Raw genomic sequence first — 13,667 nt, 5'->3', positions numbered from 1 at the left:
GATGGTCAATGGAAGATCGTCCTTGTCGGAAACCACACTGTTCTGCCGATAGAAAGCCATGTTTCACCAAGTACCATGTAAGCCTGCGGTTTACCATTCTCTCCACTATTTTACTCAAAACGCTTGTTAATGAAATAAGGCGGTAGCTTGAGGGGTTGGTTTGGTCTTTACCAGGTTTTAGTACTGGTATAATAAATGCTTCTGACCAGCCGGGTGGGAAGACTTGTTCGGAGAATAAACCGTTGAAAATATTCAAAAGTTGTTGTAGTGCCGAATTAGGAAGGTGTGAAAGCATGGAAAGGCGAATGTTGTCCGGTCCACGGGAAGTGTCCCGTGAGTTTTTAAGTGCATGTAACAATTCCTTAAATATGAATGGAGTGTTTAATTCACCAACCGAATCACCAATGTTTAACGATAATACTTCTATTTGTATCTTGTACCTTTGAAAATCGTTATTATATGATGAGGTGAGAGCGGAAAGATTTTGCTAGACTATTTGCCATTTCCGAGGGTGATGAAAGGAGTTCTCCTTCATCAATAAGACCGAGAATGAACCCACTTCATTCTCAAAACTTAACAGAACCCACTGTGGGTTTAATTTTATGACCGATTGGACCTTGAAAAAAAATAACCCTCGTATTATCAAAATTTACAGAGAATTTAATTCTGAGGAAATTCATGTAAAAAACTATTAAAAAAAATCAATTTTTATTATTACCATCTTAATGGAAAAACTGACAAAACTTAACAGAAAAATGTTATGAATTTGTAAAAATTCATACAAGACTAAACTATTTTTTATATTATACGTATATAGAGAGTTGTTATTTCTTAATATTTTTTCAATGTAATAAGGTAAATTTTGAAATTAATAAGTGGGCGTATTGGAATGCTAGGTTATGAATTTAAAACAGATCCCAGAACTGTATCTCCCTTGGTTTTCATGATATCCAACGTAAAACAAAAAATTTGGTGACAAAAAACATTTTTGTCAAACAATTAAACATTGTTTGACAAAGATAAATATAATGAAATTGTAAGGCTTTAAAGCCTCATAATAAGGCATAATAGGCCATGTAAGTACATGGCCTATTATGTGATGTTATACCTAACATCCCTAATGTTAGGGCATTATATTTAATGTCTTAATATTTTTTTTGTTTTTAGTACAAGAGATTTTGACCTTACAAAAATTAAAATACTCAAAAAAAAATACTCACTTGGTTTATAATGGGTAAATTAAAATAAATGTTTGAAAATTCTATCACTGTTCTAGCTGAAAAGTGCATCAATATGCACTTTTCAACTTGTTTCCTTACATCTTTTGTCGCCAATCTAATGATGTCTTCACGTTTCTTGATAAAGGCAGCAGCACTGAGAATGTAAGCAATCAGTTCATCACTTGTGTCTATTTTTTGCTTGTATACCTTGCATTTCATCCATCCCCATAAACAATAATCTAAGGGAATATGGTCTGGTGATTTAGATGGCCAATTTATTGGCTCTCTACGTCCAATCCATTTGCCAGTAAATTTTTCATCTAAGAATTGTTTTGATCGTTCATGAAATTTGTTGGTGCTCCAGTTTCAAATTTGTTTCTCCAGTTATAAATTTTCAAGAATTGTAAGAAGTTCATTGTTTAAAAATCCCAGATTTCTCCCTGTAACAGGTTTCTCTGGTATGAATGGGACTATTGATTGGTTACTGATCATGCCACACCAAACATTCACTGAACATCATAGTTGGAAATTTGATTCAACTACAGCATATGGGTTTTCTTCAGACCACTGATGTGAATTCTGTGTAGTTTATGCCATAACAAATAAAAGCAGCTTTGTCTGAAAATAGTATGAAAGGAATTAAATAGTAATTATTGATAACCACTGACAAAACTGCAGTTGTCTGGCATGATCACCGAGCTGGAGGTGATGAACTTTATATTAACATAATAAGGACACAGTCCATGATCATGTAATGTCCTTCGTACTGTACTTTATGGAATATGGATTTGTGCAGAAATTCTTCAGTTCTCATATTAGCACTAAATTGTAGCACTTGAATAATGCTTTCCCATTCATTACCATGAGCCAGTTGACATTCAGATGGAATATGAGAACTGGGAAGTATACTATTCTCATGAAAATTATTAAAAATTCTACAAAATACTTCACAGTTTGGAATACTCATCCAGGATACTTAAATAGGTATTCTTCCACCTCAGCTGGAGCACTTCCATTGCAAAAGCCATACACAAAAATCCTATCAGCATATTCTTCATGAGTAAAAGAGATGCAGCATTTTTCAAAAATTTAGGTACAGTTTAGAGTACAACAAACATGAAGATACTACCATAAGTTGATTTTCAAAAATAATTAAACACAATTACAATTATGTCAAAACCAACTAAATTGCCTAACATTTATTATTAACTCGTAATCACAATTTTATGACGAGTAGCATTCTAATTAATATTGAAGCATAAAGTTAGTGTTGCTAACTTAATTTTTAAAAGATCTAAATTTATTATATTAAAAACAACTGATTTTAATTTTTTTAAATTCATAACATTTTTCAGTTAAATTTTGCTCAGTTTTGTTTTTAATAATAAAAGTTTATATTTTTTTTTATGGATTTATTACATCAATTTTCTCAGAATTAAATTCCCTACAAGTTTTGATAATAAAATTTATGTACTTATCAGTCATTTAACAAAATTATTGTACTTCAAACCTAAAAATATGTGCTTTTCATCACCAAATTTTTCTGTTTTATTTTGGTTATCATGAAAACTAAGGGATATGCATTTATGATGACTGTTTTATTCGATTTTTCATGTCAAAAAGCACATGAAATCATCAAGTTTATCCCACACATAATGCCTTAAAAATAGCAGTACAACCTCATTTCACTGGTGGGAACTGAAATCCAGGCGAAATATTTTGCTAGCCGTAATTCAATAACAAAGCATTTTCAGATATGTTTTTAGGAACGTTTTTCCTTAAACAGTGTACCATAATGTATAATAAATTGTTCTTTTAAGAAAAAAATTCTAATTCTTTTAATAATTACACTAATAAACATAATCTTTTTTTTCTTAATCTGTGATACAAGACTATGTTTTTTTATAATGGTGTAATTTTAATACAATAGGATCTATTATACTGTTAAATAATTTTATGAACTTATTATTTAAGATTTCTAATGGCTGTTAAGCATTATAAATGACTAAGAAATGTAAGCTGTCTGGTCTTTTGTTTTTTTTATATAACATCACATTCTGTTTACAATGAAGCATTCATGAACAAGTTTGAACATTTTTTAAGTTAAAAACAAAACAATTTGGTCAGCTTTATTGCTGTATTTCATAGTGTTTATTTTTTCTAATGTGGCAGTTGTAGTGAAATGAAATTCATAATTTCACATTTACCTCTCTATCTGGGTAAGGTGTAAAAAATTTTAACACCATGTTTGAGAATAAATGATGTGTGTTTATTGCAATATCACCAAAAATTACACCTATAATTAAAGAAGCTTTTCAATCATACTTTGGCTGTAAGACAGCAAACAAGATAAGAACTGGATCCTTATATAATATACTGCAAGTAATGTACAATAACTATGTGTGGAGTCTACTGAGGATGACTAAAAGGCACAAGGCCTTGCTACAGAATATTTTGGAAAAAAAAAGACATTACTAATTTTTGTCTAACAAACGTAACTGGAATTTTCATGAAATCTAACCATAAAGCACACCACCACTTATTGTTACCAGCGATCATATCTGGACCATAGTGCCAGTTCCCAAGGTTACACACAATTTTTCTTTTATAATATTGATGAAAAAATTGGGAGTAAGGAAAAAGATAATGGTTTGTAAAGTAACATAAAATCCACTGAAAAAAAATCTTCTAACACTGGTGAGGTAAATGATTTAAACTTAAATATTCCTCTGTTGATCAGTTATGGTATTAATATGAGACAACTGATGTCATAAAAATGGTGAAATTACTATTATAGAAATTATAATTGAAATGTGTGTGCAGAAACTTAAAAATAACACATATTTTGTTATAAAAGGATTTAGGATATATTAAGTACTGTTTTCATGTGTGAATGGGGTAAGGTGAGCTCCAGATCAAGTTATGAAACAATGGAAGCAACAAAAAAATAACTAGAAGTAAAAAACATCCATGTCTGCGCCCTTAATTAAATCTGAATAAGTATTTTTCCACCTCTTTACATCAAACTGCGATAAAAAATTTTAACAATAATGAAGGACAGTCATTGCTTATTTTAAAAATATTTATTATAGAATGATGCACCTATTAATGTAGTTAATTGTCTTCTCTTTTGCTCTGCCAGTAATTTTTTGAAATGAAATAGATATTACATGCTTTAAGGTGAAATTTAACTGTAGTTGCTGTGGTTATCCACAACAATGGGTTTTTATCAGCACATGCTTAGAGGACAAGCAATGCTATGCAAATAAATGCTCCAGCACTTCAATTTTGGAAATTGTTCCATGGTCACTTTTACAAATTTCACACACTATAACACAGTGAGAATTTTGTTTTTCTTAGTAGCAGTACGCCTACCTACAGCAGAATTTCTTCAGCATCAGTAAAACACTGCAACAAATATGAGAAAGAGCTCAATCAAATTCTTATTTATGAATTTTAATGTTTGTGTTGAAATAATGACAAGGATTGTTTGATCAATCTGTGGCTAATACAAGCATTTGGGTTAGTTGAGTAGACAAGTAGAAATTTTAGATTATGTTTAAATGTCCTATAAGCCTTGATACAATTTATTTTGGGAAATTGAAATAAGAGTTCATGAGTTTCTACAAATCCTCAAAGAAATTTCTTTAAGGCTATACATACTTTCTAAACAAGACCCAAATATATATATTATATATATATATAACTTTTTTATTTTTTTTTAATACGTACATTGTGATCTATTCAGCTAGTGAACAATAAGCAACCATCCATAGCCCAATGAGATGAAGATGACATCTATGACAAATAAATGTGGTGTAGTCTTGTGCAGACTCAGACTGATCATTCTTGAGAGGTGTGGTTAGTTGAACCCCCCCCCACCCCGCAACTAAAGTACACTAGTAACCGAATCCGTACAAAAGTCACTAACTTTAACTAGGATTTGAACCTCAACACTTTCAATTTTGAAAATCACCAGTTAAACAATTGATTTGTGATGATGAGTTAACCACTAAACCAGCCTTTAGTAAGTGTGTGGATTAAATTTGGCTAATACTTAACAAAAGCTTACCTTATTGTGAAAATTAACTAAATACTTGAATAATTAAATGGTACCAATACTTTATAATGAAGAATGAATTACACAGCATGCAACATGGAAAAATGTAACAAAGTATAAACTTTACTTTAGTAACACATCACTTATTTTTATGAATATAAATAAATCAGTCTCAATTAAAAAAAATAATGTGATCCTTACAAAAAAAAGATAAAGAGTTTATGAATGTTAAGTCTGAACATGACAATTTGATAAAAAGTTTTGAAATTATTTGCTAATGGTTTGAAACATCTTTGTGAAATTGACTGATTTTGTATTAACACACTCTGTATATATATATATATATATATATATATATATATATATATATATATATATATATAGAGAGAGAGAGAGAGAGAAAGACAGAGATTAAATCCAACGGAAAATTACAAAAAAAAAAAGATATTGTTAAAATGTAATGTTACCATTTGTCTATATATCCTCTTAATACATTGAGTAGCAGTTAGCCTTTGTCCGCTGCTGTTGTAATCAAGTTGTAACCTAGTCTTAACAAACCATATTGGGTTGGTTGCAGAACAAGCAACAAATCCTGCAAAAGAAAGAAAAAATACACACATTTATTATTTTTTAATTAATTAAAATATATGCTAATAAGAAACCATGTTAAAAATTATCAAAAGACCCCCACAAAATAACAAATCATTAATAAATTACATCAACATAACTGGAAAGGTAAATAAATAAACCACGCCTTTTCATAACAGAAATTTATCTTCGAATTCATTTTCAAAATAGTTGATCATTCTTTTTTTTTTACAAAAAAGATTATTTATGAGCAAAGTATAACTATCATTCGCACTACTATGTTTTAAACTTTCATTTGATAATTCCTACTACATAGTTTGTTTTTCATTTCAATATAAGATATTCTTTTTAATTCTACATGAAACTCTATGGACAATTATATCTGTAATTGAATACTTTGGAGGCAATATTGGGGGTGGGGAGCCAATAAAAGTTTAGAAATATAATTTTTCAAAATTTTTTGGTTTATTTAAAGTTTTAATAATATTAAAAATTTAATTTGGTAGTAATATTACATTAAAATATCATCATAATTCACACCATCCATAAAAAAAAATATCTTAGGAAACTTTTTATTGTACATTTTTCAGTATAATTATTTTTAACATTTTAAATGTAGAAAAATAAAAAAAATACAGATTTTTTGACTTTAAAAAATTTTTTGGTTTATATAAACATATAATGATAATTTTACAATAAAATATAAAAAATTACCCCCATCCAAAATAAAGAAATCTTAGGTAACTTTTTTTTTTGTATAATTATTTTTCCACTATATAAGAATAAATGATCAATGCTAAAATGAACTACAACTTTGTTGTCATTTTTTTCATGCCATTAAATTAAATTGGCTGCAATTATAAAACAATCTACAAATAACAAAAAATAATTGGATTTATTCTTGATTGGGGGGGGGGGGGGGAACCAAACATTCTGCTATGATCAGAATATATTTTTTTGTCATCATCCATTCTGCTAGTTCTCTTTGTACTCTGTATTTATTTTTTAACCTGAAAATAATTACTACATCTTCGGCAACTTATTTTATAAATGCCAATCTTTGTCTTCCTCTATGGGTTTTATCTTATTCACATCACTTTATCACCAAATTATTAAACCAAGATAACTTAATACATGATATTGACCTGATTCACCTCTTAATGAGTTTTTGAATTCTCTCTTTTTACTATTTTTAAGATTTCTCTATTTCATATTTTATCAACTAACCAAATTTTCAACATCCTTCTGAAATACCACAACTGTAAAGATCTCATCTTTTCCCTTTGCTTTATCCTACTGCCTATGATAACTCACATAAAAAGTTGCACTACAAAACAATATTTATAAAAAAAATCTTACTACTTCTTTATATAATAACGAACTTCTTTTCTGCCAAAAAAAACTCTCCGTGTTTGTGCCATTCAGTATTTCATTTCTACCTTACTTTGTCCATTCTTTGTAATTTTAATGCCAATTAATATAAATTATTCATTATCTTCCTATAGAGTATTTTTTTTATGCAAGAGATGTTGGAATGAGAGTACTTAGTTTTCACATCTATTTACTCCTGTTTTTTCTTTTTTTTTAAGGTAAAAGATTACACCTTTTAAAAATCTGCTACATGCTAATCTATTGTCTATTAAAATCTGCTTCTCCTAAGCAAGATAATAATGGTAGCTTTATCTATCTCTACTCCTTATTTCTATTTTAAGTCTTTTAAATTTTTACAGAACTTTGATCTCAAAATAAAATCTCTCCTAATATAATCATCGATTTCTCCCTGCATAACTACAACTGATAATTTTCCTTCTCAACATATTCTTGTCACCTGTTACCTCTTTTACTTTGTTGATAACGATTTTCTACTTATACTTTTGATACTAATACATTTTGGCTTCAATTCAATGTTTTATCTTTTCCTATATGCTGTGCCTAGCTTTCCAGTAATCATACAATTGCGTGTGATGCTGAAACTTCACATCTTTTCAATAACAAATTTTCCTTAACTTTATTGCATTTTCTATTAAGTTTATTTCCAAACAGACACTATAGTTTCCTGCTTTAATCAATTTGAATTTTTATACTTTCTTTGCTCACCTATCAATTCTAATACATTTTTTGTTGTCCATAGTTTTCTACATAAAATTTCCTCTCCTATTTTAATCTTTCCCATTTTTTTAAATTTATTCATTCACTTTCAACAAATTCCATGTTTTTATTTAGTCCAGTTCCTGATTTATATAAAATGAATTAATGTGTCTTAGTCTTATGTATACCATTTCTTTGTGCTCATTTTTTCTTTATTTTTTTAAACTTCAACTACATTTGATCAGAACTAAATTTTAGTCAAAATCAATGTAACTCCAGAATACATTTTACAATCCACTATTTGGTTTCTGAATTTGCAATATCTGTATCTCTTGGCCTCACTCAAAATATTTTCTTAAAATAGTTTCTTAAATGAGTTTTAAAAAGTGTTTGCAATTTAATTTCTTTAACCTGCCCTACCATACTACTCCATCCATTATCAGATATTACATACTTTAAATGTTATATTTGATAACATAATTTATTTCTTCATAAATCCTTGTATCTCCCCATCTTCTACAGAGGTTATTATTTGAACATGCACTATATTGTACACTTTGGCTTTGAATTTTTGCAACTATAATAATTATCGTTCTGCTCTGCAGGCAAAATCTAACTTATGCTCCTATTTTCTTGTTCATTTCCTTTGCATTTCAATTTTTGTTTATTTTTTATCATTACCTTACAATACCCTGATGAAAATTCTTGTTCATCTTTTCATCTTATCTCACTTATAACTACTATATCTAACTCTAACCTATCCATTTTAAATTATCTAACCTACAATCTTATTTATGCTTCTAACATTCCAAGCTTCAAAACACAGAATTCATTGGTTTTTATATATTATTATGACCTTTTGTTTACAGCCCCAACCGGGAGACTTTATTTTTATAGTAACTTATCAAAGTTAACTCTCAAAATAAATTACCAAAGGGGATATATAATTATATTGATTTTTAAAAAGAAAAGGCATAACCAACGCATTTTCCCCACCACTGATTTCAACAGCAAAATGTTTAAAGAGTTATCAAATAATCTAATTCAAGCTCAGGCAGAATTAAACATCAATTAGTTGGCATCCTCGAAACTAGTTAAAGGGCTACTAATTCCCTTCAGGAATTATATAACTTTCTTTGGCCTTTCCATAATGGTACTCAACCATTACCAAAGCCCCTGCAGAATGGCTACCTGCTATCCAAAAGCATACAATCTTCTGTTTGAGGAATATGTTGAATTATTTACAAGGATTATAGTTTGAATAGAGAAAAATGTCACTTAAAATACTGCCAATTCTGATGCAAGTAAATCACAACTGCAATGCCATATTATGATTAATTAAGAAAGAGATAAATGCAGTTAACTGGTATAGAAGTTACAATTAAGGGTTGCATTATTTCTGGTTAACATGAGAGATTTACAAGTCACTGTGAGACTCAAAGTTAGAATGTCAAAGGATGATGTTTTCTAACACAAATGTCATCTTACAATGACATTTTTAATTAAGTATGTACAATAGAAATACGAGTGATTGATTACACAGTCAATAAAGCCATTATAAGGATATTTAAGTTATAATACTTGAAAATTTCATGTACTTTAAAGCAACAATGATACAGCAAAACAGATTGATTACGAGAGATAGTACAATACAATAAAGTAGGGCTATTGTTAATCAACTGCTTTTTTAAAATTCTTTTTTTCTTTCCAGTTTTATTTTTTGTATCACCGTTATAGTTGAATAGTTAGCCTAAAGGTTAATTTTTCACTGTAAGGGATATTCAAATGAACAACTTCTATTTTACAGAAAATTACCCTATTGTTGTATTATACACTAGCTCATCAGTCATGCTATTTCACATTTTAATGAAATATTTTTATGAAACTGCAGCTTTTTTTCTTTTTATAATATGAGTCTTTACTATGAAGTGTCTACACTAAGTTAACATAGGATAAAAGAAATGTATTTGGGAATGATATGAGTTCTTTAAGTTCCACAGACTGAAACCTGAAACTAATTGTGGTTATCAAAAGTTAAACCCACACGTAACAAATTGTTAACTGAATTCTTGCAAGAAAAAAAATTCTTCATACCATTTTTAATAATACAGTTCTGTACATTTGTTTTATTTTTTAAACGTATGATAATAATACTATATTACTAATGTAATGTTAATAGATTTTATGAACATATTAAATAAATAAATCTGATACCCAGGTACATTTGTTTGAAATTTAATAGATTAACACAATGAAATTAATAATAGAAAAATTAATTTAACAAAAAGAAAGCACAACAAAATTTTGAAAAGATTATAGTTTTGTTTTTGTGACCTTGGACATGCTTCTAGACTTATTTGAACTAGGAAGATGAGATGGACGACTTGACAGGAATCAAATCCAAGGCCTGGTGATCTAGAAGCCAGCATTACTAACTATTATACCAACTGGTGAGCCAGTTGGGAGTTTTCTTACCTTAAAAAAACCAATTTATATAACAATACAGTTTAAAATATTTCATATATCACTTAAAACCACATAAAAAAAACTTTTATCCTAAATTTTAGTTGAAGTATTGATTAAACCCAAGTTACATTAAATTCAGGAAATAATTTTAAACATAAATTTTGGTAAAAGTCTATATTTTTTGTAATCTTAAAGGGTTCATTAATTTTTCTTTTTCCTTTTTGAAAAAAAATAGTACACATGTATTCAGAATACAACTCATGTTCTTGCTTTCAAAGATCTGTAAAATCTGGAGGTCCTGAATAATATTTTTGATTTTTGCATTCAATGCCACACTATATTATATAAGAGTATATTTGTCTGTTAGCAGAATGTACCCCATACATAATATTTTTAGAGGATAAGCGGTTCAACATTTCTTTCACTACACCATCTAATCTTTCTTTCTCAGTGGCATCCTTAATAAGCAAATCTTTGACTCACAAGTTACTATATTCTTGATAACAGTTCAAAATAAATAATATTTAAATAATATTAATATGAAATAAACAATATTTATTTCATAGTCATTGTTTAAATATCTTTAATTTCATAGCACAGTATAATAATTGAGTCAAATGTTTCCCTTTATTTAATTACTTAGTTCGTCATTTTGTCCTGGTTATCAGATGACAAAGTAAACATATAGTCCAACTCAGGAAACTATGCAGCAGATATAAATATGAATTCAGTATCTATAAGTAATGTTTCAATAGTTTAGGCTGAATCATTCTGTCACTGCCAAGTGCAATTATTGCTTTATGCATATAATTATGTATTATTGCAAGCTATTACTTCTCTGGTGCTGTGGCATACCGATGATAAGCATTTAAAAATTTTGTTGAGTCTTTGTTTGATGTTTTATAATACTTCACAAAATTATCAGTTCAGCGAAAGAAAGTATTTCAATTTATGTTTATGTGTTACTCTGTATGGTACGATATAGTTTTATAGTTCATTTTTATGACAGTTACAGTTTTATTCAGTGTTATTTTCATTATTTTAATTTATCCTGTGTTTTTGTGCCAATAAAATAACAGCGATTCCATTGTGAAATATAAACCAGGAAACCCCCTAAATAGCTCTGAAAAAAAATCAGCAACATATATATAAAAGCTTAAAACAAGATAACCCTGAAACTACATGTCAGAAATATTGCTTGGAAAGCAAGCAAGTAGAGCAACAGGAATTTGTGAAAGAACATCTTTTAATGTAATAAAGAAACTCAAAATTGATGGTAAAAATGTTAGCCCTAAAGACTCAAGAGTGTGTGATAATGACTGAAAAGTTGGATGATTTTATGAAAACCACTATAAAAAAAAAGTTAATTTGTTTCATTCCAATAACAAGCTTCCCAACTTGAACAAAATATTAAATGAATACAGACTCTGAACTGCCAAATTTTTCTAGAAGTACACTGCATCGTTTTAAAATCAACGAATTTTCGTTTCATGTCCAGAAAAAATAAGTCTTTATTGATTGAATGCGAAGATATTATTTAATGGCAAAGGGAATATTTACGAGAGATTAAACAATTTTGTGAAGAGGTTAAGACAATTGTACTCAACTGTTTGCATGGGAAGCTGACAATTTGAGCGAAAATATTAATGAAAATATTGATAAATTTGGGAAATTATAAATAATTCAACAAACAGTAGCTTATTGGATATTGAAGAAATACATTAAGATAACAAACATTTCTTTCTCTTTTAGTTAATGAAATTTTAATATAGCTGTAATATGTCCTTAAAATTTTTATTTTTAAGATAAACATATAATTTTATCAGAATTTTCTAATTTCTGTATTACAAGTTATTCTTACTTCATTTTTATGCTAAAAGTAAAGAGAAGTGTTTTTTTCTTGGATGGACTGTGTAATTAGAATCATCATATTATTATGTTTTGGTTTGCTGCATGGTTTCACAAGACAAAATATAGACACTTGAACTCTTCACCTACTTCTGTAGTACTTATATTCATCTGAAGATTACAACTCTGCTCTCTGACTGTCATATAACTTGTTTTGCTGAGGATCATCTTAAACCTCATCTACCAAAATCCATCTCAATTACCTGCAGCATATATCTGATGTCATGTCTATCTTAGGCAATCGGTGGTTGATCATCAGCAAAAACATGTGGAATTATTGTCATCATTGATGAATACCCTCATACTTCCATATCTCTTAATTCAAGCTTTCAATACTGAAATAAATAAATTGTTAACAGTGTTGAATACACAGCATCCTTGCCTCAAATCTTTTGCCACCAAGAAACCTTCAGATTGCTCCTCCATTCTACAATTCACAGAACTTACTGTATTGTTGTTCAATAACTAAACAGTATTAATTAAAAAGAAACTAAGTTGAAACTCATCTGTTTCTTCAGGCACTATCATAGGTTTTATGAATATCTACAAAAATCAAGTGAATGGATTCCCTTTATGAAATTTTCTTTTATCTGCCTTCGCTTAGATCAATTATGTAACATGCCTCTCCAGTTGAAGCCCCGGTCTGCTCTTCCATGGTACTGGTACCTCCGCTCTGCTCTTACCTTTTATGATAAGAGTATAACAAAGAAGATTATGAGATTTAGCTAATTCAGTTTGCATACCTAATGCTTATTATTAGTAGTAAATCCATCCCATTTCAGCAGAAAGTTTGAAATGTATACCTATTCCTTGATAGAACAATCTTAATAAAATTACGATTACATTACAATGCACACACTTATTTATTAAGCTGATCTCAGAACTTTAAATTTGTTATTCATTTTACCAACTGACACTGAAGAGTGTTCTTATCCGATCTTGTCACATAGAAACATTGTGTGATAAATTGATAAACTTAGGGGATACAAAAAAAGAAAAAGAAAAAAGGCTTATGTCTAAAGTTTTCATGGACTTTCTGGTCACTCGCAATTAAATATGTTTCCAGAGGTTCTGAGCACTTAATTCATATTTCACATATTATACTACATAGGGAGCAGTGTGCTGTTACTGAAATCTATGGAGATAAAACATATGGCATTGGCATTAATAAACATTGTGTAATAGCTGCCAGGAAAAAATTTTTAACATTTACACTCTGGGCAGACAAGAATACTCCATGTCAGCTGGTGAAGATTCAACTTGTGTTGTATAAAACAATTCCTTGTATTTTTTAAACTTGTTCTCTGAACTGAAAAAATTGTATATGATGTTAAAAA

At 28.9% G+C, this 13,667-nt stretch overlaps 1 protein-coding gene across 2 annotated transcripts in view; it reads right to left on the bottom strand.

Annotated features, from left to right (window-relative positions):
* Rim2 (replication in mitochondria 2) overlaps positions 1-13,667 on the bottom strand; it is a 124,440-nt gene that overhangs the window by 19,837 nt on the left and 90,936 nt on the right. For both annotated transcript variants that reach the window (XM_075362991.1, XM_075363001.1), the window contains exon 4: positions 5,748-5,872. In XM_075362991.1, the coding sequence (XP_075219106.1) occupies positions 5,748-5,872 (125 nt within the window). The remainder of the gene's footprint in view (positions 1-5,747; positions 5,873-13,667) is intronic.

Source organism: Lycorma delicatula, chromosome 1 (genome assembly GCF_047948215.1).
Source record: "Lycorma delicatula isolate Av1 chromosome 1, ASM4794821v1, whole genome shotgun sequence".
Lineage (NCBI taxonomy): Eukaryota > Metazoa > Arthropoda > Insecta > Hemiptera > Fulgoridae > Lycorma > Lycorma delicatula.
Note: the sequence above shows the minus strand (reverse complement) of the source record. Positions and strands in the feature narration are given on the sequence as shown.